At 52.2% G+C, this 18,890-nt stretch overlaps 2 protein-coding genes across 14 annotated transcripts in view; both read right to left on the bottom strand.

Moving 5' to 3' along the window:
• Position 1: 1 nt before the first annotated feature.
• CORO6 (coronin 6) lies at positions 2-9,915 on the bottom strand. Of its 8 annotated transcripts, none has more exons than XM_045487818.1 (13): positions 9,762-9,915; positions 7,778-7,994; positions 6,371-6,631; positions 4,853-4,975; positions 4,264-4,393; positions 3,990-4,171; positions 3,266-3,385; positions 2,183-2,287; positions 1,949-2,094; positions 1,569-1,626; positions 1,229-1,459; positions 1,037-1,134; positions 2-400 (listed from the first exon to the last, which is right to left on the bottom strand). In XM_045487818.1, exons 3-13 carry the CDS (start codon positions 6,566-6,568, stop codon positions 358-360), a joined length of 1,434 nt encoding a protein of 477 aa, XP_045343774.1. In that variant the 5' UTR covers positions 6,569-6,631; positions 7,778-7,994; positions 9,762-9,915; the 3' UTR covers positions 2-357. The 8 variants fall into 8 exon arrangements, with proteins under 8 accessions (XP_045343774.1, XP_045343776.1, XP_045343775.1 ...); XM_045487820.1 differs by lacking the exon at positions 3,266-3,385 and adding an exon at positions 2,714-2,833 and having other exon boundaries at positions 7,705-7,994; positions 9,762-9,912; XM_045487819.1 differs by lacking the exon at positions 3,266-3,385 and adding an exon at positions 2,714-2,833 and having other exon boundaries at positions 9,762-9,912.
• A 1,770-nt stretch (positions 9,916-11,685) lies between these two features.
• SSH2 (slingshot protein phosphatase 2) overlaps positions 11,686-18,890 on the bottom strand; it is a 254,587-nt gene continuing 247,382 nt past the window's right edge. For all 6 annotated transcript variants that reach the window (XM_045487800.1, XM_045487801.1, XM_045487804.1 and 3 more), the window contains one exon: positions 11,686-18,702. In XM_045487800.1, the coding sequence (XP_045343756.1) occupies positions 16,657-18,702 (2,046 nt within the window). In that variant the 3' untranslated portion in view covers positions 11,686-16,656. The remainder of the gene's footprint in view (positions 18,703-18,890) is intronic.

Below are 18,890 nucleotides of genomic sequence, written 5' to 3'. Positions count from 1 at the left end.
GGCTTTTCCTAGCTGGCTTTACTGGGGAAGAACACCCACCTACGGGTTAGGGGTTCTTTCTGAAACTCAGTGTGGGAGGGTTTTGAGGTAAAAGAATGCCTAGTGGGTCCTGAGCATTTGTCCCCCCCAAGCCTGGGGACAGCATTTACAGAGGCTTGGGTCTTGCCCCCCTCATCCCCACCCATGCAGGAGGCACAGACTGAGCACTTAGTAAAATATTTCATTCCGTACGTCTTGTTTTCCTCCTAGGGTCAAGGCCACAGCAGAAGGCTGGAGGCAGTGGGGGGCGGGTAACGGGGGGGGGGGGGGGGGGGATGTGAAGGAGGGTGTGAACCTGCTTCCATGCCAGTTTTCTGATTAGTTCTCCGGCGGGGGTGCAGTGAGGAAGCCGCCCTCTCCCCTGTGGGTGAAAAGAAGGAAGAGAGCCCTCTGCCATAGACTGCTGGGTGTAGCCGGTGGATTCGGCTCCACAGCCAACAGGTTGTGTATGTCTGTAGAACTGGGGTGACACCCATACGTTTTACCACTTAGGGTAGTGAAATCAAGTGAACTGATTAGAAGGAGAAGCCTAACTTAACCCCAGTCGGTCTGGGGAGACCCATCGAATCGCCGCCACCCCTTTGAGGTCAAGCCCAAGCTCCCAGATATCCCCAAGAATAGCGCTAATACTAAGCACTTCCCCTGCCCTGACCGGGGGAAAGAGGGGACACCGCTTCGCCGTGCAGCACCATTGCTGAGGTCCCTGTCACCCCGGGTCTCCCAAGGCCAGCTCCTGCTGAGTCCCGGACGAGGCACGCAGCCCGGCGGGTGCCAGGCAGACTCGAGTCTCTGCGACGCTCCATTTATCCAGGACTCCCGCGAGGGGCGGAGTTCCCTTCCCAGTCCCGCCCCCGGCCCCAGCCCAGAGAGGCGGGGTCCGAGTTCCAGACCAAGAACCAGGGCGGGGCCAAGGGTGCTCCCGGTCCGGCAGGGCCCCCCAGGCTCGGAGCTTCCCCTCCGCGCGCTGCACTAGTCCGTGCCGTCCACCAGCTCGCACAGCATGTTCTCCAGAGCCGTGATGCGCTGCTCCTGGGCCTGCACCTGCTCACGAAGGGCCTTGATCTCCTCCAGCAGCGTCTCTAGAGTGTGCTGCTGCTGGGGCACAGAGGAGAGAAGAGGCTGTGTCTGGAAGGGATCGGTAGTGGGGGATGTGTAGACTGGGCCGGAGTGGAGCGAGGCCGCATCTTACCGACAATGGGGCGTCGCTGGCCGACTGGCTGCGGCGGGGGCCCGAGGGAGGGCGCACGTCCAGAATATTGCGCTTGGTGACCCGAAGCTCGCGGTGCTTGGGAGGTATGTAACCGTCCCTCAACGAGATGAGCACGGGTTCCGCGTCCTGGCCAGATAGCCATTCGTCAGCTTCTAGGGCTGGCTCAGGGCCAGGCGTATCTGGGTATAGATCGTCCTGGAACAAGTCTGACTGCGGGCGGCGTGGGGAGAGAGGAAGACTAGTGTTAGCAGAGTGCCTGGTCTGCTCCGCTCCCTTCCTCCTCGGAGCCTTCGCTCAACCCCTCTTCCAGCCTCCTCACCTTGCGGGGCACAGTCATGATGATGGGCTCACATTTTCTTTCGTGCAACTTGTAGAACCTGGAAGGGAGCGGGGTTCAACACCCCCGCAGGCTCCCACCCCCTTTTCTGCCTGGGATCAATGGATTGGAGACCAACACTTGCTGAGCCCCTATCATGCTCTGTACTTCAAAACACATTATTGGCCCAGCTGGTAAAACATCTCTGATGGGGTGTTTATATTATTTTACAGATGAGGAAACTGAAGTTTCTAGAGAGTGTTAAGCTAGTTAATGCTGAGACTGGCACCGAAACAAGCCTGTTTGACACCCCCCCCCCCAAGTCCCTGTGTCTTCCCCAATGGCTAGTGGGGACAGACATGGCAAGCGAGAAGGCTGCTGACCTGGCGATCTCACACTTGTTGACTTCCAGTCCCCGCTTGGGCATGAAACCCATGCCCCTCTGAGGCTCCTTGCTGCTGAACGTGTTCAGGTAATGCACGAAAGGTGGTTCGTCTGTAATCTCAAAGTACCGAATGCTGCTGTCGCCCTGCAAAACCAGTCGGGTCAGAGACTCTCCCAGGCAGAATTTCAACATCTCGGTCAAGCCCTTGTACTTCCCTCCCGGCCGCAAGCACCTTGCCGCATAGGTAGACGATGCTGGAGTCGGGATCGTAGAAGGGCAGTAGGACCCCGTTGCTTGTGTCCATCTCCTGCAGTGCCACTGGTTCCTCGAAATTGTTCTGCCCGAGCACAGGAGGCGTGACCAGCCCTGCCCTGGCCACGTGCCATTTCTGGATCCCCTGAAAGCCCCTTTAAGCTTCCTACCCGCTCCAAACTCCAAGCGTTCCCAAGGCAGCTCTGGAGAACGCAGCTTCCCCCCCCCCCCGCGCCCCCGCCCGCACATATACCCCTGCGCCGCCGCATGCAGTCACCGCAAACCACCCCCAGGGACTCGGCATCACCAGGTGGAGGTGCCAGCGTGGGCTCCTTCAGGCGACGCAGCAAAACTGGGCAGAGGGGTGGGTGTGGGGATGGCAGGCGCTGCAAAGGGGGCAGCAGCCTCCAGCCCAGTCCAGGTGGGCATGCCCTGCGGGTGGGGGGCGCCTGGCCCCTCTCCCGTGATGCCAGTCCCCGGGGCACACACCCCAAGCTTCCAGCTGCGTTACCGGGTCCCACAGGCCCAGCTCTCGCTGGCTCATGCGGGTGAAGCCCGTGGTGAAGATATGACCCTGGCGCGTGAAGACGGCCCGCATGGGCCTCATTCCCTCGTGGGCCGCAAACCTCTCCTGGGGGAAGGGGGGAGACAGGGAGAGGCGTCACCCAGTTGCCTGCTCTGGAGAGCCTGGAGGGCCGAGCAACCAGCTTGCTGATTTTGGTGGGGAAGAGACAGGGTAGGGGTGGGGGTTGGAGACAGAAGAGGGCCTAACTACTCAGCTTCCTGGGGGGCCCTGGCTGGCCGCTGGCCTGGAGAGCGTCTGGGCCCAGAGAGAGTGGGAGGCGCGGGCCTCTCAGCAGATCCCGAGCCCTTAAGCACCCTCAGAGGCTGATCCCTAGAGCAGGGGATGTCTGCCGGCTCCCCGGGTCGCAGCGAGGCTTTTCCCAGACAGGAGCTCCCCGCTCCGCTTCCGCTTTCTCGGGCACCGGCCGCGGCCTGGGAGGGCGCTCCTGGCAGGCCCAGCGAAGGAGCGAGCGCGTGTGCCCAGCGCGGCCTGGCCTACCGGGTCCCAGAGCGCGAGTTGCCGCTCACTCATCCTGCTGAAGCCGGTGCTGAGTAGCTTCCCGTCTGCAGTGAAGACGGCCCGCAGCGGGCGGGCGCCCTCGTGAGGCCGGGCTCGCTCCTGCTCGCGGGGTTAGTGGGTTAGAGCGCTCGCCGGCCCGCCCCCGCCCCGGCCGCGCCCTCCGCGCGCCCTCCGCGCAGACATGCACGTGCCCCACGCACCCGCACCCCGCGTAAAATTGAGGCTGGTGAGGCAGGTGCGGCCGCCCTGCCAGGGTACCGAGCTGGGACTAATGAGGCACGAGGGTTGTCGCCTCTCTCCCTGCCGCCCAGTGGGTTGACTAGGGCAGAAAGGGGCCTTCCAGAGAGCCCGTGTCGGGCTCCAAACCCTGGAAGATGGCGCTGGGTGACAGCTGAGAGGAGAGGGGTGCGGGAGGTTTCATGCAGGTTCTGGTGGAGGGATAGAGTTGTCAGCTTCTCGCTCAATTACAACTGAAAGAGCACTGCTCTGAGCTTCTGAGATGCAGGGGAGTGGAGGGAACAGGAGCGGGGCAGAAAATTGTGGACTGTGGGCTTACTTAGGGCTGGGAGCAGTGGTTGCAGACACTGGAAGGAGGGTGGCCTTGGGTTGGGGTGGGGAGGCGAGAGCTGGGACTAGGGGCTCAGAGGATTAAGGGTACAGGGGCCTGACAGCTGGTTGGGGGATGGCCACGCCAAGCACTCACCGCCACCACCTGGCCCTTGCGGGGGTCTATAATGCGCAGGGTCTTGTCCTTGCAGGTCGTGGCTAGCAGGCTACCATTGCTGTTCCAGCAAACACTGTGGATGACGTCCGGGTGCATGTCATCTAGACTCAAGAGCACCTCCCCAGTGCCCACATTCCAGATGATGATCACATTGTCACCACCTGTCCAGAGCAGCCAGTCACCATTACTTGGGTCCTGCCTTTGCTTGCCCCCCCACAATCTACAGTAGGGACCCCTCCCCCAGGCCCCAGACCTGCACTGAGCAGAACATTCCGGGCAGTAGGATGCCAGCAGAGGATGCCCACACGTTTGGAGTGGCCCTCGAGTGTAATGATGGGTTCTGTGATGTTGCGCATAGGGGTATAGTCTGGAATTTGCCACACCTAGGTGGGGAGGAAAAGGCATAGGGTAAGTGGGATGAGGGGCCTGCTTTGTCCCTCTACTCCTCCCTTATTCAGCACCCCGCCCCCAACCCTACAGGCTCTCTTGAGTGGTAAAAATCAAATGCAGGGCAAGATGTCATGGCACCTGCCCCAGGCAGAAGCAGTTGGGAGCCAGGAGGGGGCACTGCCAGCTCTCCAGAGACCTCTCTATACACCCCAGCAGGGAGACTTCAGAGCACTGCCCCCTTGCTCTTCAGGCCTCAAGTTGGCCACGGCTATAATTAGTCCTAAGAAGTGCATCCTGGGAGCCGGTATGCATGTGGCTAAATATAGCCTGGGAGCTGGGCAGGGTAGGGCCCTAGGACCTAGCACCTCTTTTACCACCTTCCCTAACACAGGTGAGGCAGCCCTCCCCCCTTCCCCTGCCCAACTGCCCTGAAGCATCCACTTGGCTCCTACCATGACCGTGGTGTCGTCTGAGGCACTGGCGATGACGTTGTCATTATGTGGGCACCAGTCGATGTCCAGCACTGGAGCAGTGTGCCCAGTGACCAGAGGGTAGTTCTTATCCACTCGTCCTGTCTGGAGGGGTCAGAGAGGGAGCTGTAGGGTCACTTTCCTGTGTGTTTTTTGGGGGTAGGTAGTGGACCTGTTTACATCTCAGTACTCTATCACCTATTTTCTCTTTGCAAACCCCTTTCTGCACCTTCAGCCCCATCCAACTACTTCCTGTACTTCACTGAAGGCAGAGTTGAGGTCATTTAATATCTCAGACACAGAGAGGTAATGACTTAGGCAAAGACACAGAGCAAGATACTGGTTGAGTCAGTACTTGAACTCTCAGTCCAGAGCTCTTGCAAAAATACCTATTAGGAGGAGGCTGTTCTTGGGCCTGTTCTCCCAGTGAGAATGTCTATAGGAAGCCCCTGGTAGAAGAGGTCAAGGTGAGGTAATATGGAATGCAGTGGCCAATAGCCCTTTCTTTGTCCCCCTTGGCAAGTCTCCCCCTTGTCACTGGTTTGACCTTGGAACCACAAGCAGCAGTTACTCCTAGTGCCTGAGCTGGCGCTCATCTACTTTGGTCCTTATGGGCTTTTTATGGGGGCTCTGAAGCCTTTCCAGGGGCTGGAGTCAGTCCAGACCAGGCAGTAGGGGAGTGGGGTAGCTGTGTAGCACTGGAATGGCAGTTGTACTGGGTGAGGAAGTGGCTCCAGCTTGAAATTTGAGCCCTGGGGATGGTGTCCTTAGATGATGTCTGCATTGTCCCCAAGTGAGTCACTGGCTATTGTCAGGCCTCTTTCTGACCCTGCCACCTGTGGAGCCTCCCTTAACAAGGTATAGGGGCCAGATCCAGGTCAAGGTCATGACTTCAGGTGGCCATCCTGGGGGGTGGAGATTTCTAAGAGGCTTGAGGCCACTCATCAAAGGTGGCAGTCACTGCTGGCCTCCATCCCTGGGGTAGGGAGGGCTTTGGCCTTATGTGTCATGTCCCCCTGCCTTTCGTTCTCATTCTATCCCACTGTAAGAACCACAGTGGGGAGGTGGCCAGGGACTCTTTGGAAAGAGCTTGACTCTGTCCTCAGTGTGCTGCTCTGGGGTGTGATTTAATCCAATGATCACCCTGCTCTGGGGAGAAAGATCCCACACCCAAAACATGAGGAGGCGTGGCATTAGGAGAGATGGGGACAGAGTCTGGGCCAGGCCCTGGCTCCACTGCTTCCCAACTATCTTCATAATACTCTTCTTGTCCCTGCTGGCAACAGGGTGCTGCATGGAGTGAGGGATGGGCTATGAGTGGGTGCAGGGCACTGTGATGCTGCTGCTCTGTGAAGGGTGAGGGAGCCTCCCACTTGGTCCCCAAGGGCTTGGGGAACAGGGAGCAGCCAGTGGATACAAACTGCCCTCCTGACTGAAGGAGGGGGCCCCAGGAGCTACAGCCAGTGTCTTCCCCACTGCTTTCTTCCCTTCATCCCTCACCTTGGCCAGAGGCAGGACAATGAAGGCACCTCCACCTCCAGCCTCCACAATAATGGCCAGGAATTTGGGGTTGACAGCACAGAAGGAGCTGTCCCACGTGACCTTGGACACACGGATATCCTCGTAGGACTGATCAGCCTTTGCTGCCTGCCCAAACACATGGCGGAACTTGCTCTGCCGAACCACACGCCGGCTCATGGCTGTGGGTAGAAGTGGAGGATCTCAGTGCCCAGAAATGCCTTTGGTCCTTAGTTCTGTGAGCTGTGGGAGGGAGGAAGAGTAGGGAGAGGATGACAAGTGAGAAGGGTTATCTGGCCACAAGTCAGGTCCTAGAAGCAGGGAGTTTTCTTCCAGGTGATTAAAGTATGGGAGAGATCTTTGCCACCTATAAAGTGCTGCTTAATTCAAGAGGTTAGGATTTGGGGACTCACTTTTTTGAGACCCAGGCAGGAGACAGTGGAGTTTGGGACTGAAAGCTTCCTGGAAGTTGAAGTGATTTGGGGAGGAATGTCCATGCCAGGCTGCCCTCCTGCTGTCAGCCTTGGCTGAGCATCTCTTCAGGAAGTGTTTATCTCCCAGCAGCCCCTTGTCCAGAATCAGAGGCCCTGGTTGTGGGATCTTGGCTCAAGGCCAGCTATGGGGCTAAGATTGTAGCCCCCCCAAGATCCCCAAACCTGTATGTCTAACAGTTCATGCAGAGGGACTTTTGCCTGTTTCTAAAAATATGCCAAGGAGAATTTCCTCCTGTCAGCTAACCTGAGCCTTTCCTGCTACTATTTTCATCAATTTCCTCCCATCCTGTTGGGGGACACAGTGTAAGTGGATCTCTCCTCTTTCCACGCTTCTCTTCACTGGCTTCTCTAAGAGGTTTTAACTATGGTCTGGCTTTTGCCTACCACACTTTGGTCCCGTTCTTCTATGCGTCCTCTCTCCTACTCAACTTTCCTGGGGTGGGGTCCTCAACGCCCAGGCTATGGCCAGATTTGCAGGAGTGGGGTGGGTGAAGTGGGGAGGGTGAAGATCCTTTTCTTCAAACAGGGTTTGTGTTGTGCTCTTCCCCAGGGGGCTCACCGAGCTTTTCCAAAGCCCCAGCCACGGACTCCTGCCCCTCCCCAGCCCCAGGCTTCCCCGTGCCCTTCACGCCGCTTCTATGGCCCCAGGCCTGACGCCCGGCCTCCCCGCACCCTCCTCGGGCCTCCTGCCCCAGCACTGCGTTCTTGGGAGACGAGGTGTCGGTGCCCTGCAGGCGCGCGGGCCGCTGTCCGGCCAAATATAGACACCAAGTCCGCCCCGCCCGGGACCGAATTTGGCGGCGCGGGGGAGGGGGCGCAGACCTCTGCTTCTCCGGAGACCCCGCCCGCTCCGCTGGCTGCGGTGGCAGCGTGTGTGGGGGGGGGGGGGGGGTACCTGGTCCTGAGTGGGCCGAGGGGCGCTCACGCTGCGACTCCTCTGCAGTGGGGGCTAGGGGTGCGCTGGGGGCCGAGGGAGGCGTCAGGGCGCCGGAACTGCTTCTCCGGGTGTCCGCGGCGTCTGGGGCCCGGGTGTTCGTCTGAGCGCTCCAGCCACTGCTTGCGGCTCTCTGAGGCCCGGCGTCGCTGCAGTCACAGCTGCCGCTGCCATCAACCTGCGGAGGCGGGGCCTGTGGCGGGGGCGGGGCCAGAGCTGCCCCGCCCCTCCAGCGGCGGGAAAGTTGAGCGCAGTGGACTCCGCGCCACCGTAGCCAGTCCGCTGGCCAAAGAAAACTGTCGAAAGTAATTGAATGTGTACACGCGGGTTGTGCGCACTCCTTCCCGCCCTCCGTGCCTCCTGGGTGGGCTGGGCATACCGCGCAAGATTAGGTGCCTTCGCGCCGCATTTCTGCTGCAATCGCACTCCCAATTTAGCCTGTCCCGGCTGGCAGTCCCGGTCTTCGGGACTGAACACCCAGACCCTCCCGGGGAGAGGTCCCGCAAGCTGCTTTGAGGGAGTCATTTCAACCCTTGGATGAGGGCCTAGGCTGGCCCAGGGCAGCTCCAGAGTACCTGACAGGGGGCACTGATGTTACTGTCGTTGTTATTAATGGCTGTAACGACCACTTGAGAACCTAAAACGTTGTCACTGTAGGCATTTCACCCTTTTAGAGAGGATTCCATGGAGCAAGGCAGAACACAGCCTAAAGACTGGGTGGGGGAGTGAATCCACCTTGACCCCATGGGAACACCAGATGCAAGGAGAAGCAGCTGCCACAGGCCTTCAACAACCAAATTTTAGACGCCCAACCTGACTCCTAAGTCTTCCGGGATTTGTTTGAATTGATGGCCAGCTGTGTTCCAGGGAAGTCCCAGCCCTCATTCACTCCCGCTGGGATCCATGGATCTGAGTACCGATCAAGATTAAGAAGGAAATAGGGGTGCCTGGGTGGCTCAGTAGGTTAAGCATCCACTTGGCTCAGGTTATGATCTCACGGTTGGTGGGTTCAGCCCCAAGTCGGGCTCTCTGTGCCCATGGCTGAGAGTCTGCTTTGGATTCTCTCTCTCTGCCCCTCCCCTGAACATGCGAGCGCGCTGTCTCACTCACAAATAAATAAATAAACATTAACAACAACAACAAAAAGATTAAAGGGGCGCCTGGGTGGCTCATTAGGTTAAGCATCCAATTCTTGGTTTCAGCTCAGGTCATGATCTCATGGTTCATGAGTTTGAGCCCCCTGTTGGGCCCTGCGCTGTTGGTGCAGAGCCTGGTTGGGATTCTCTCTCTCCCTTTCTTTCTGCCCCTCCCTCTGCTTATGCTCTCTCTCTCTCTCTCTCAAAATAAATAAGTTAAAAAAAAAAAAAAGACTAAGGAGGAAATAAAAAGAAACCTAATCAAAATACAGCCAGTGAAAAACAACTAGTCCCTGAAGCTGCTATACATCCAGTATCCACCCACTGCCTGGATTTCTTGCTCTGGATCATAAGGCCCTTGGAGGCCAGCATGAGGCCAGGTATTACCTCTTCTTCTCTAGGGCACACCTGGGGATCAACAGAACAGCCCTGGGGAGGGAAGATGGTGGAAAGCTCAAAGGCCCACACAAGGGTCCTTCTCAGGAAGATTCCAAGTATCCAGTGGCTTGTAAGGTAACAGAACCAGAAACTGTTACAGGTGCTCCAGAAAGAATTCGTGGCATGGAGGGCCTTAAGGGCAATGAGTCTCCCTTTTACCTAAAGATTCCAGGTACATGATTAGGAGGAAAAGACCTGAGTGAATCAGTTGCTCCTTAATAACAATAGCTCACACCTATTGTGTGCCAGACACTGTTCTAAGGTCTTTACACATATTAGTTACATTCTGATAAGTCTTCTGTGATAGCTATTATTATTATCCCTATGTTAGAGGTGAGGAAACTAAGGTACAAAGAGATTGAGTAGCTTACCCATCAGTCAACTGGCAGTTGGTGGAACTGAAACTTTTATCCAGTGGTCTGGCATCTGGGTCCATGCTTTTCAGCACCATGCATTTCTGCCTCCTCTTGAAGGATAATGCTACTTTATCTCACAAGTGCTGATCCTGAGAGATACTCTCTGTGGCACAAAGGATGCTTGGACTAACTAGAAAACTGGAGCTCTAGCCCTGGCTCAATCACCCCATTTGTGCAGTTCTCTGAGCTGTAAAACAAAGAGAGCTGGGTCAGGTTCTTTCCAACTCTGCACGACCTGTTGGCAGAGAAGGGATCTGATATGTCACCTTCTACCTTGACGTGACCTTTTCTTCCCTTTCCTTTCCTCCTCTTTAAAGAGCACTTCATTCTAAAGCCCCCTCCCCTTTTTTCAAGTTTATTTATTCTGAGAGAAAGAGAGAGCAAGCAGGGGAGGGGCAGAGAGAAGGAGAGAACCCCAAGCAGGCTCCACGCCAAACTTGCAGAGCCAAACAAGGGGTTCCATCTCACAAACTGTGAGATCATGACCTGAGTGGAAGTCAAGAGTCAGATGCTTAAACCGACTGAGCCATCCAGGTGCCGGGAGCACTGCATTCTAGACACAAGAGTTTGAGACTAGGAAGCAGGATTCTTTTAATCCATCCTGCCTTCAGTTCTATCATCTGAGAGGAGGGGTGCTCTCCAGGTACAGGAGCAGGGAGTTGCAATAATTACCTGGACCAGGCATGTGTCAGCCCTGCCCTCTGGCTTTCTTCAAGAGTGCCAAAGACTGACAGAGAGCTGGGTGGGTGGAGCCAAGGCATAAAGAACTAATTAGCAGGAGAAGCCACTGGGTTTGGTGCTTTCCTGTGTGGTTAACCATTTGAACTATTAGCTGAGCTCTGAACTACAATCTGTAGAAGACAAGCATGGATTCCATTTTTCATAAAGTCATTTTCTGGGAGAGGTGGCCTGGGAACCTAGACATGATTTGGTTCGTTTGCTTTGGCCAGAAAGACTGAGCTTATCTAGACAGGTTGGTGACTCTGGGAACCCCTAGAAAATCTGTGAAATGACCTTGCCTCCATTATCATGCATTCTGGCACTCCAGCCAGAGCCCAGTGATGTGCCCTTTCTACTTGATTTGGATAATTCAGAAAGCAGCAGGCAGACTTCATCTTAGTTCAAGGCAGTGTTTCCTCTGGAAACTTCAGTACATTGTTAGCAATTTGGAAACTGAGCTTTCCTTAGACAGTAGTGCTTCCTTGTATATGATGACTGGCACCACTAAATAGCTCCTGAAGGGTCTATGGAGGAGTGGGATTAGTGGAGAATCTCTCCTCCCACACCCTGCCTGTTTTAGAGAACTGCCAGTTGACCTCATCTCCCTTCTTCCACTATTGACATTCAATGCTTCTAATCGCAGGAGGGGGTTAAGAGCTTGTACTTCGTTAGAAAGTCATACCTCATTTCTGGAAACCACTCAGTGAGCTGAGGTGGCTTGTGCTCAAAGTCTGTGAGCTCTAGCTCACTAATGTCCAGCGGTCAGCCACCCAGAAAATCTAGTCCCTGATGGGGCAGGTCACAGCAGCTGTCCCAGAGCAGTCGCTCTGTACCACACACGGCAGAGGAATTTTTGGTTCCTTTGCTTATTCATTCTCCTAACATTCAGGTGACCAGGCCAAGTTCCCGCTTGGTCACTTGATTGGAGGCACAATGTCTGAAATAATCTTTAGTGATTCTATTGCCCATCCAAGTCTTTACTTTGTGGGAGGTAGAAAGTTAAGATCCATACCCTCTCCCCCCCACCCCCACTGAGTTCAGCTGTTAAGGATGTGCATGATGGAGATCAGTGAGAATCGTTCCATGTTTATCATCAGTGTTCTCTTCCAATCCCTTCACCTGCTCCAGCACCACCCCACTTTTGTTGATCAAGTACACATTTCATCTTCAAAATAAAAATTTATTTAATCTGTAACAAGAACATTGAATCTGCACATTTGCGCACAAGTTCACATTTAAAAACAGCAGAGCACATCAGTAATAAAAAAAATCTATAGTACAAGTGGAACATCCCAACCACCAGGAAGATTAAGGAAGGAGATGAGACCACTCTATATTCTGCTTCAAATGCCTCAGAAAGGTCCCAGAGATTCCAGGGAGCACCTGCTTTATTTAATAAAATGTGAGCATAAAAGTTTGGACTGGCCTGGGGCAAAGGTAACAGTCAGTGGGAGAGTCTTTTGGACTTATTTCCTACATTTAAAACAAGTCCTACCAAATAAAGTACAAAGAAAGAGAAAAAAAAAGGCACCTCAAGCTATGCCAGGCAAACCAAAATCCAATAAAACATAAAAACCAAACAATTCCCTGTGGGCCTGTTGATTGAGAATCATTTCAGGGCCAGTTACCCAGTTTCCAGATTGGGTCATCAGCTTGAAGTAAGCCCTGGGTATTAGCTCTGCATGTGTAGAGGACACTGCCACCAGTGTCGCTGTGAGGACACAGATGGCAGCACTAGTCATATACCCTCTGAGGCATCTTGAAGCCAATAAGGGATGATTCCAGTTTAGAAATCCTGTCCTAGATCTCTGGGGCACTGAGAAAGTGAGGCTGGTTTTCTTTTCATAGCAGGAGCCAGGCCCGGTCACCCTCCACTTCCAGGCTGGAAAAGTACAGAAGCACCTTGCAATAGCTCTCCATGGCATCAAGGAACCCCAAAGCCCTGGGACAGGGTTAGGAGTGTGCAGCTTCCTGCTCTGGTGGCAGGCTTTTCCTAATGTGGGTGTTAGAGGAGTTGAGGCAGCAAATACATTTATGCCTAATACATGCCTTGACCTTTTAGTCTGGAAGGGAAAACAAGGTCCAAGATACTTTCAAGTTGGACTGGTGCTGAAAGAGCTACAACTTCACCTACCATCAAAAAAAAAAAAAAAAAAAAAAAAAAAAGGCAAAACAAAACTGGACAAAAATGACACTAGCCATTCACTGTTATAACCATCACTGTAAGACACACTATCACCGACTGAGGAAATGACGATTTCCATACAGAGTGTTAAACAGGAGTGTGGGACACAGATGGAAAAATTAGCTCCAGGTCCTCCCCATGTACCAACCAGTGGGCTGACCACTCTGGCCTTGGTTTGTGTGAGGACTCACAGGACAGCCAGGGCTGGGTGCCTGGAGGAGGATACTGAGTGGCTATCAAGATGATGCATGTTTTAATTATCACAACGTAAACAAAGTATCCACAAATAGTTGTCAAAAAGAGCCAAAGAATGGCTTTATTTAAAAAATTTTTCAATGCCCTTAAAAGTGACCCTCTTTGCATAATGCTTTCTTAAAAGAAAACAACTCCCACAAAAACATCTTTACCAAACATGCTTAGATCACTTTAAACTGAAATCCTCAGATGGAACGGGTGAAGATTTCTGTGAGCTGCTGTCTCAGAAACTTCAGGTCTATCCAAAAGTAACTGTCTGGGGCCTTTCAGCAGGAGGGGACCTCAGAGCCTGGGCTGTCTTCCTCAGGCTGTCCTTGGAGTGCTTGGTAGTTCCCCACATGAGAAAGAATTGGGATAAAGGTATAGAATCAGGAAAATGATAAAGAGCCTGAAGAGCCCGGGATGCTAAGAATGATCCTGAACATTAAGAATCTGAAAGGCAACCAAAATGAGGAGATGATGATTACTCCACTACAGTACTATAGTTCTACTATAGTATATACCACTCCTAAGTGTTTCTAAAATCCAGAACGGGTTGGGGTTTCTCTCCTTCCTACTGACCAGGTAACCCTCCAGATTACAGCTCTAAAGTGTGCTCCTGGGGCTTTTACCCCCTGCACCAAAATGTTATTTTATATTTGCACGTGTGCATGCACATATACACTTACTCTCTCCTCCAGAGTAACTTGAGAGCCAGACTATGGTGGCTTTCAAAATAAAGAGAGCAAGAGGTCAAGACTTTTCCTACTCCTGTCCATCTACCAGACCTGCTGTTCCAGGTCTGAGTTTTCCATGAATGGAAAAGAGAAATAGGCCACCCAAGACTATCAGAAAGTTTGAAGACAAGAAAGTCCGAGAAGTCCTTGAGAGCGCTCATCATGTACTTCCCCTGGACCTCGCTCAGCTATGCAAATAACACAAGAACACTCAGTTGTGGGAGTTTTGAGAGGGCTGGCAAAACCCCATGGCAAGGTTGACTTACAGGCCCTGTGTAGAAGATGTTTATTTAAGCAGGTAAATTAAATGATTAAAAAAAAAAAAAAAAAAAAAAGGAAGGCAGAGCAAGACTATTTCCTTTTCCTTTTCTAAAAAGACATCTTCACAGCATTAGAGGATCTCTTCCCCATCTTTGTTCTTACTTAATGCAGGGATAGTGAGCGTTCAGCATGACTGCAGGGGAGTAGAGAGAACAGTGCAATACTGTTGATCCTGCTTGTACTTAATGTGAGGGATGTCACCATTTCAAAGGGTTAATGAGCGGGCACCACTCTCTTCACCTCTCACCCCACCACAACTTTCTGTCTTTTCTCCATCAATAATGGCGGTGGTGGAAGTGCCTCAACAAGACAGGGCCGTTTAGATGGATGAGCCCTGGAAATTCATAACCCTGTCTTGCAAGCCTCCTCACACTGGTACATACCACCTAAAAAAACACTTCATAACATATTAAATATCCAGGAACCACAAAGCCATGTGGATGATACATGTGAACATGTAAGGAAACTATTTAGGGACAGCACAGGTACACAAAATTACTACATCATAAAGACACTAGAGCGGGAGGCTTCTGTCCAATCCACCTCCTGGCAGCGATGTCAGACCCAACCATGGCTTCCACACAGCGACTGGATTCACAGTTCCCCTGGAGCATCTGTGAATGGCCTCAGTCCACCTCTCTGTAGCAGGTCACCCTGCTACCTGCCCCCACCAAACTCCAGCCTCTGACATTCCCTTGACAGTCTAGGTATCCACCTTTTCCTCTCAGTGCTGTGATGAACCAAAAAACCAAAACTCAACTCTGTACTTGGTCAATCTCTCAGCAAGGTGGACATCAACCAGAGCCAACAGAAGCAAATGTGCAAACCTCTTCAGTTCTGATGAGCTGCAGAGGGTGTTTCATTCCAGGCTAAATGCTTCTTGTAAGCAGCTGAAATAAGCTTGTTTATGGCAAGTGCTCCTGTGTTAAGGATCTCCACAATAGCAGCAAAGCAACGGCATCCTAAATGGAGTCATAATGGGTGCCTGCCCTTGGCGGGGGGGGGGGGGGGGGGGGGTCCTCCCCACAACTTTTCAGCCCAATCCACATGAGAAGCTTCCACCCTGGGCCAGCAGTAACACTCACAGACTCCTTGGCTGTGGTTCAGCTACTGGCAAACAACCTACCCTGGGATTTCAGTCTCAAAGAGAAATCAGACTTCAGTCAAACTGTGATCTAATGGGAGCCTTTAGGGGTTTCTCTGAGGAGGAAGTTACTAACACATAATTTGGCAGGAGCTGGCGATTAGAAGTCTCCATTTAAACAATTAAAACCACCATCAACATATTCTGCAGATTCCTACCAACACCCATCAGTTTTATTTCTGTGCTGTGTGTTTTCTCCAGTTGCAGCTTTACTTCTTCTTAAAAAGAATAAATCAAAAAGATCCTACGACATCAACAACAAAACACTGTAAGAAAGTGACAACATTATGTACATAAATACTGTGTATAAGCTAGAGAAATGACAAATCTTTCAGGAAAATAAAAAAAAACAACAACCCATGTCAAGTGTTAACAGTGATAACATTGGTAAGAAAACTTTGCATTCAATGGAGGTTATACATAGGTAATGTAACAATTCAAATATCATCTATGAAATTAAAAAAAAAAAGGCAGCATTGAAGAAACAGCATGAAGGAGGAAAGTAAACTGGAAAAAAATATGGCCATTAAACTCAGAAGGCCCACAGAATTATTCAAGTAATGGAAGTGTTAAAACCCTATGTAATGTATTCATTTTACAAGAACACACTGACTTTCAATTGCTGTTTTTCAAACCTGTCCCTATTACGTTTTGGTTGAAAGGATCTTGCATGTCCTGGCAGGGAGGGCCAGGATGACCACCTACGTGGAGCCCACTGATCCAGCCTCTCCAGACTGCGCCTCCTCCTTCTCGTATGCGTTCCTCTACACAGGACCCCTCGGGTTTCATTTGGGGTTCACTTTGAATTTAAAAATTATGTGTTTGGGGGGAAAAACCCTATTTGCTTGCTAAGTTTACAAAGCCAGCCACTATTGTGCCTTTCTGTGATGATATACTCTGGAATACCAGAAGAAGTGGATTCTGGAAGACCCCTTCGAAAGCACAGCGGAATTTGCCAACTTGGGGAATTCCTGGTGGGCGGGGGCCCAAGGCTCAGAGACTTGTGGCTGCCCTTCGGCCCAATCTCAGGCTTTGGGTCTGAAGACCAAACCATCATCACACAGGCCCAGGGGAAGAGGAGCATTTCCAATTCCCAGCTTCCTCCCCACCCTCCCCATCTGCTTCCTTCTGCAAGCAAGCAAGCAAGCAAGCAAGCAAGCAAGCAAGCAAGCAAGCAAGAGTGCTTCTTCTCAGAGGGCAAAAATGAGGAGCCGATGGGAGCTGATTGAAAAACAGCAATTTGCCTTTGATAAAGGTGCTCTTTGAAAATGAGTATTTTTTGAGGTTTGATTTTTCGAAAAATAAAAAAATGATAAAATGGTCTTGCTGTCCAAATCAATCTCTCACGCACACATACACAGAGAAAAAAACCCTAACCCTGCATGCGCCAGGAACAGTAAAATGACCAAAATATTATAAAATTAACCAATAAAGTGCATGTTCTTTACATATTACACCTGCCCCTTTTACAAACATTTCTTTTAGAAAGTCACATGTGTAGGCTCAGAATCACATGGTATTATAGAAGGGGTTGGTTGTCCGTTTTTTATCATTTGCTTTTTTCAGTCTCCTAAGGGGGTGAGTTCTGCCGTGCTGCTGACGGGGCGCCACAGCCAGCCCGGGAGCCAGGCCTGCACGCTGAAGTCCCTGGGGTTGTAGCAAAGGAAGGCCTCCTTCAGAACTAGTCAATTTGGGTTCTGCCCTGGGGAGCAAACACTGCTGACCGTAACCAAATTCTTTGGCATACTGTACGATAGGCTTCTCCACTGGCTTGCTCTGAGCAATACACTCTGTTGTTTTGAGTTGCTCTATAAAATACTTGGTGGGCTCTAGGTTCTGGGGGGCATCTGGGTTTTCTGAGGACTCCTGGGCCTCCATGGCATGCATGCCTGAGTCTGTTCTGATGAAGGGCTGAAGCAGTTTGAGATGAGAGGGCTCAGAGGAGACAGGCTCTCTATCTGATAAACAGTCTTTACAGAGGTCCAAGTAACCTAACTTGGCAAGGGAAGCTGAATGCCGCATTTGGGCTGTTTTGGTGAGTCCTGCCTGGCAGATTGCTCGGGACTCGATGTCTTTAGTGCGCTCTTTCACCACACTGAGGCTATGGCTGACACTCTTCATACTGTCACTACTAGAGCTATGTGGGGGTTGACAGGCTGCAGGTAATGGGTCCAGTTTTTCTTGTAACTCCCCAATATTATCACCAAGTTTGCTTAGGTCTTCACTCCTTAACAGAGAGCCCTCATACGGCACTTCACTGCCACTGGAGAGTGCACCGTCCAGACCTTCTTCCCAGCCGCCCTGCTCCAAAGACGGCTCGTTGTCTGTGGTGCTGCTTTGCTCTGTGAAGCCTTCCAGGTGAACTATGGTCCGGGAATGTGCGTAATCCAAGTTGGCAGACGGTACATGGGTTGTGTGACTGACAAAAGGTGTTCCTGTCTCCAGTGCCACTGACAGGCTGTTGTTCCAGTCTTCAGGGCTGCTCAGGGTAGAGGTCAGGTTGGTGGGACTGTCGTGCTCAGGAGAGGAAGAATGAGGCAGAGGTAGCAGTGTGGGGTGTAGAGCAGGCTGGTCGGGGCCCAGAGTCCTGTTCAGATTTTCATCCAGTGTACAGAGGACGGTGATGGAATTCTCCCTTTTCACGCTCCTCAGTCCTTGCTCCCCACTCTTTTCGCTGGTGGCTCTTTCACCCCCTTGCTCAGTGTGACTGGGTGACATAATGATTTCGATCTTCTTGGGAAGGGAAAGAGGGACCGACTGTGTCTCAGATCCCTGGCATGAAACCACAGTCCTCGGATCCTTCAGGACTCCTTCCAGCTTTGTTCTAATATCTGACCCTGGGTACTCTTGAAACTCCAGCGGCTCAGGTGCTGGAACAATGGCATTTTGCTCGGAATGGGGCAGCAGGCCAGCCTCAGACCCACTGCATTTCCCTTTGCCCTTGTTAATCTCTGGTTCCTTGGGGACAAAAGAATGTTCTAGGGTAGCTTCATCACTCTTCCCTTTTGGTGCTAGGTCTGCCACAGAAGACTCATTCTTGGAATTCTTGCGGATGGACAATGAGGTACAACCAGGGGCAGCACCATGGTGCTCTTGCTCCTGTCGCAAGCGTTCTTCAAACTCCAAGGTGGCTCGCCTCACAGACCCAGGGCACCACTTGGCACCCGGGTGCATCCCTGGGCCCCAGAGTTCTTGTTCCTCCTCAGCTGGTTCTTCTTCTTCCAACTCTGTGGTGAATGAGTGTGTAGTCAGGCAGCCTTCTAGGTCCCATTTCCCTGAGTCTTTGGCTAGTTCAGGCTGGGCTGTGTAGGAACCTTCATTCTGCTCCAGATTTCCAGGTTTGTTCTCCAGGGCCTGGGCCCTCTCCAGGGGCAGCTCATGGATGGTGTGCTTCTTTGGTGTATGGCATGGGTTGGATAGGATGTCTCCTTTCAGTTGAATCTGTCCAACTCCTTGACTGATGGATTCGATCTCAGTGACGATTTCTTTGACTGAAATTGCATTTTCTGAGTGAGATTGCATGAAGATATCTGGGCTGACCAGCTCTGAGATTGCCTAGGGAGAAACAGTGAGATGGTTATGGAAAAGTGCAGTCTAATTAAAAATGCCAGATGTTGTGCTTATTAATCTTCTAATCCAGGAGAACCTTCTGGCTATGAGGACACAAATCACAGAGTGCCTGGGACTGTCCTCTGGCCATCTGTTTTGTCATACAAGAAAAAAACAGATTCATTAAAGGCAGA

The sequence above is a fragment of the Leopardus geoffroyi genome, chromosome E1, assembly GCF_018350155.1.
Source record: "Leopardus geoffroyi isolate Oge1 chromosome E1, O.geoffroyi_Oge1_pat1.0, whole genome shotgun sequence".
NCBI classification, from domain to species: Eukaryota; Metazoa; Chordata; class Mammalia; order Carnivora; family Felidae; genus Leopardus; species Leopardus geoffroyi.
The sequence above is the reverse complement of the archived record's forward strand: the minus strand, read 5'-3'. Positions and strand labels throughout refer to the sequence as shown.

Bases quoted from the DNA above. Each gene is read 5' to 3' on its own strand.
- CORO6 (XM_045487818.1), bottom strand. From the start codon at position 6,568: ATGAGCCGGCGTGTGGTTCGGCAGAGCAAGTTCCGCCATGTGTTTGGG. The intron at 4,976-6,370 runs GTGAGGGATGAA...TGACCCCTCCAG, and splicing joins TTGTCCTGCCTCTGGCCAAG to ACAGGACGAGTGGATAAGAA. The intron at 1,627-1,948 runs GTCAGCAGCCTT...GCTCCCTTCCAG, and splicing joins AACAAGTGTGAGATCGCCAG to GTTCTACAAGTTGCACGAAA.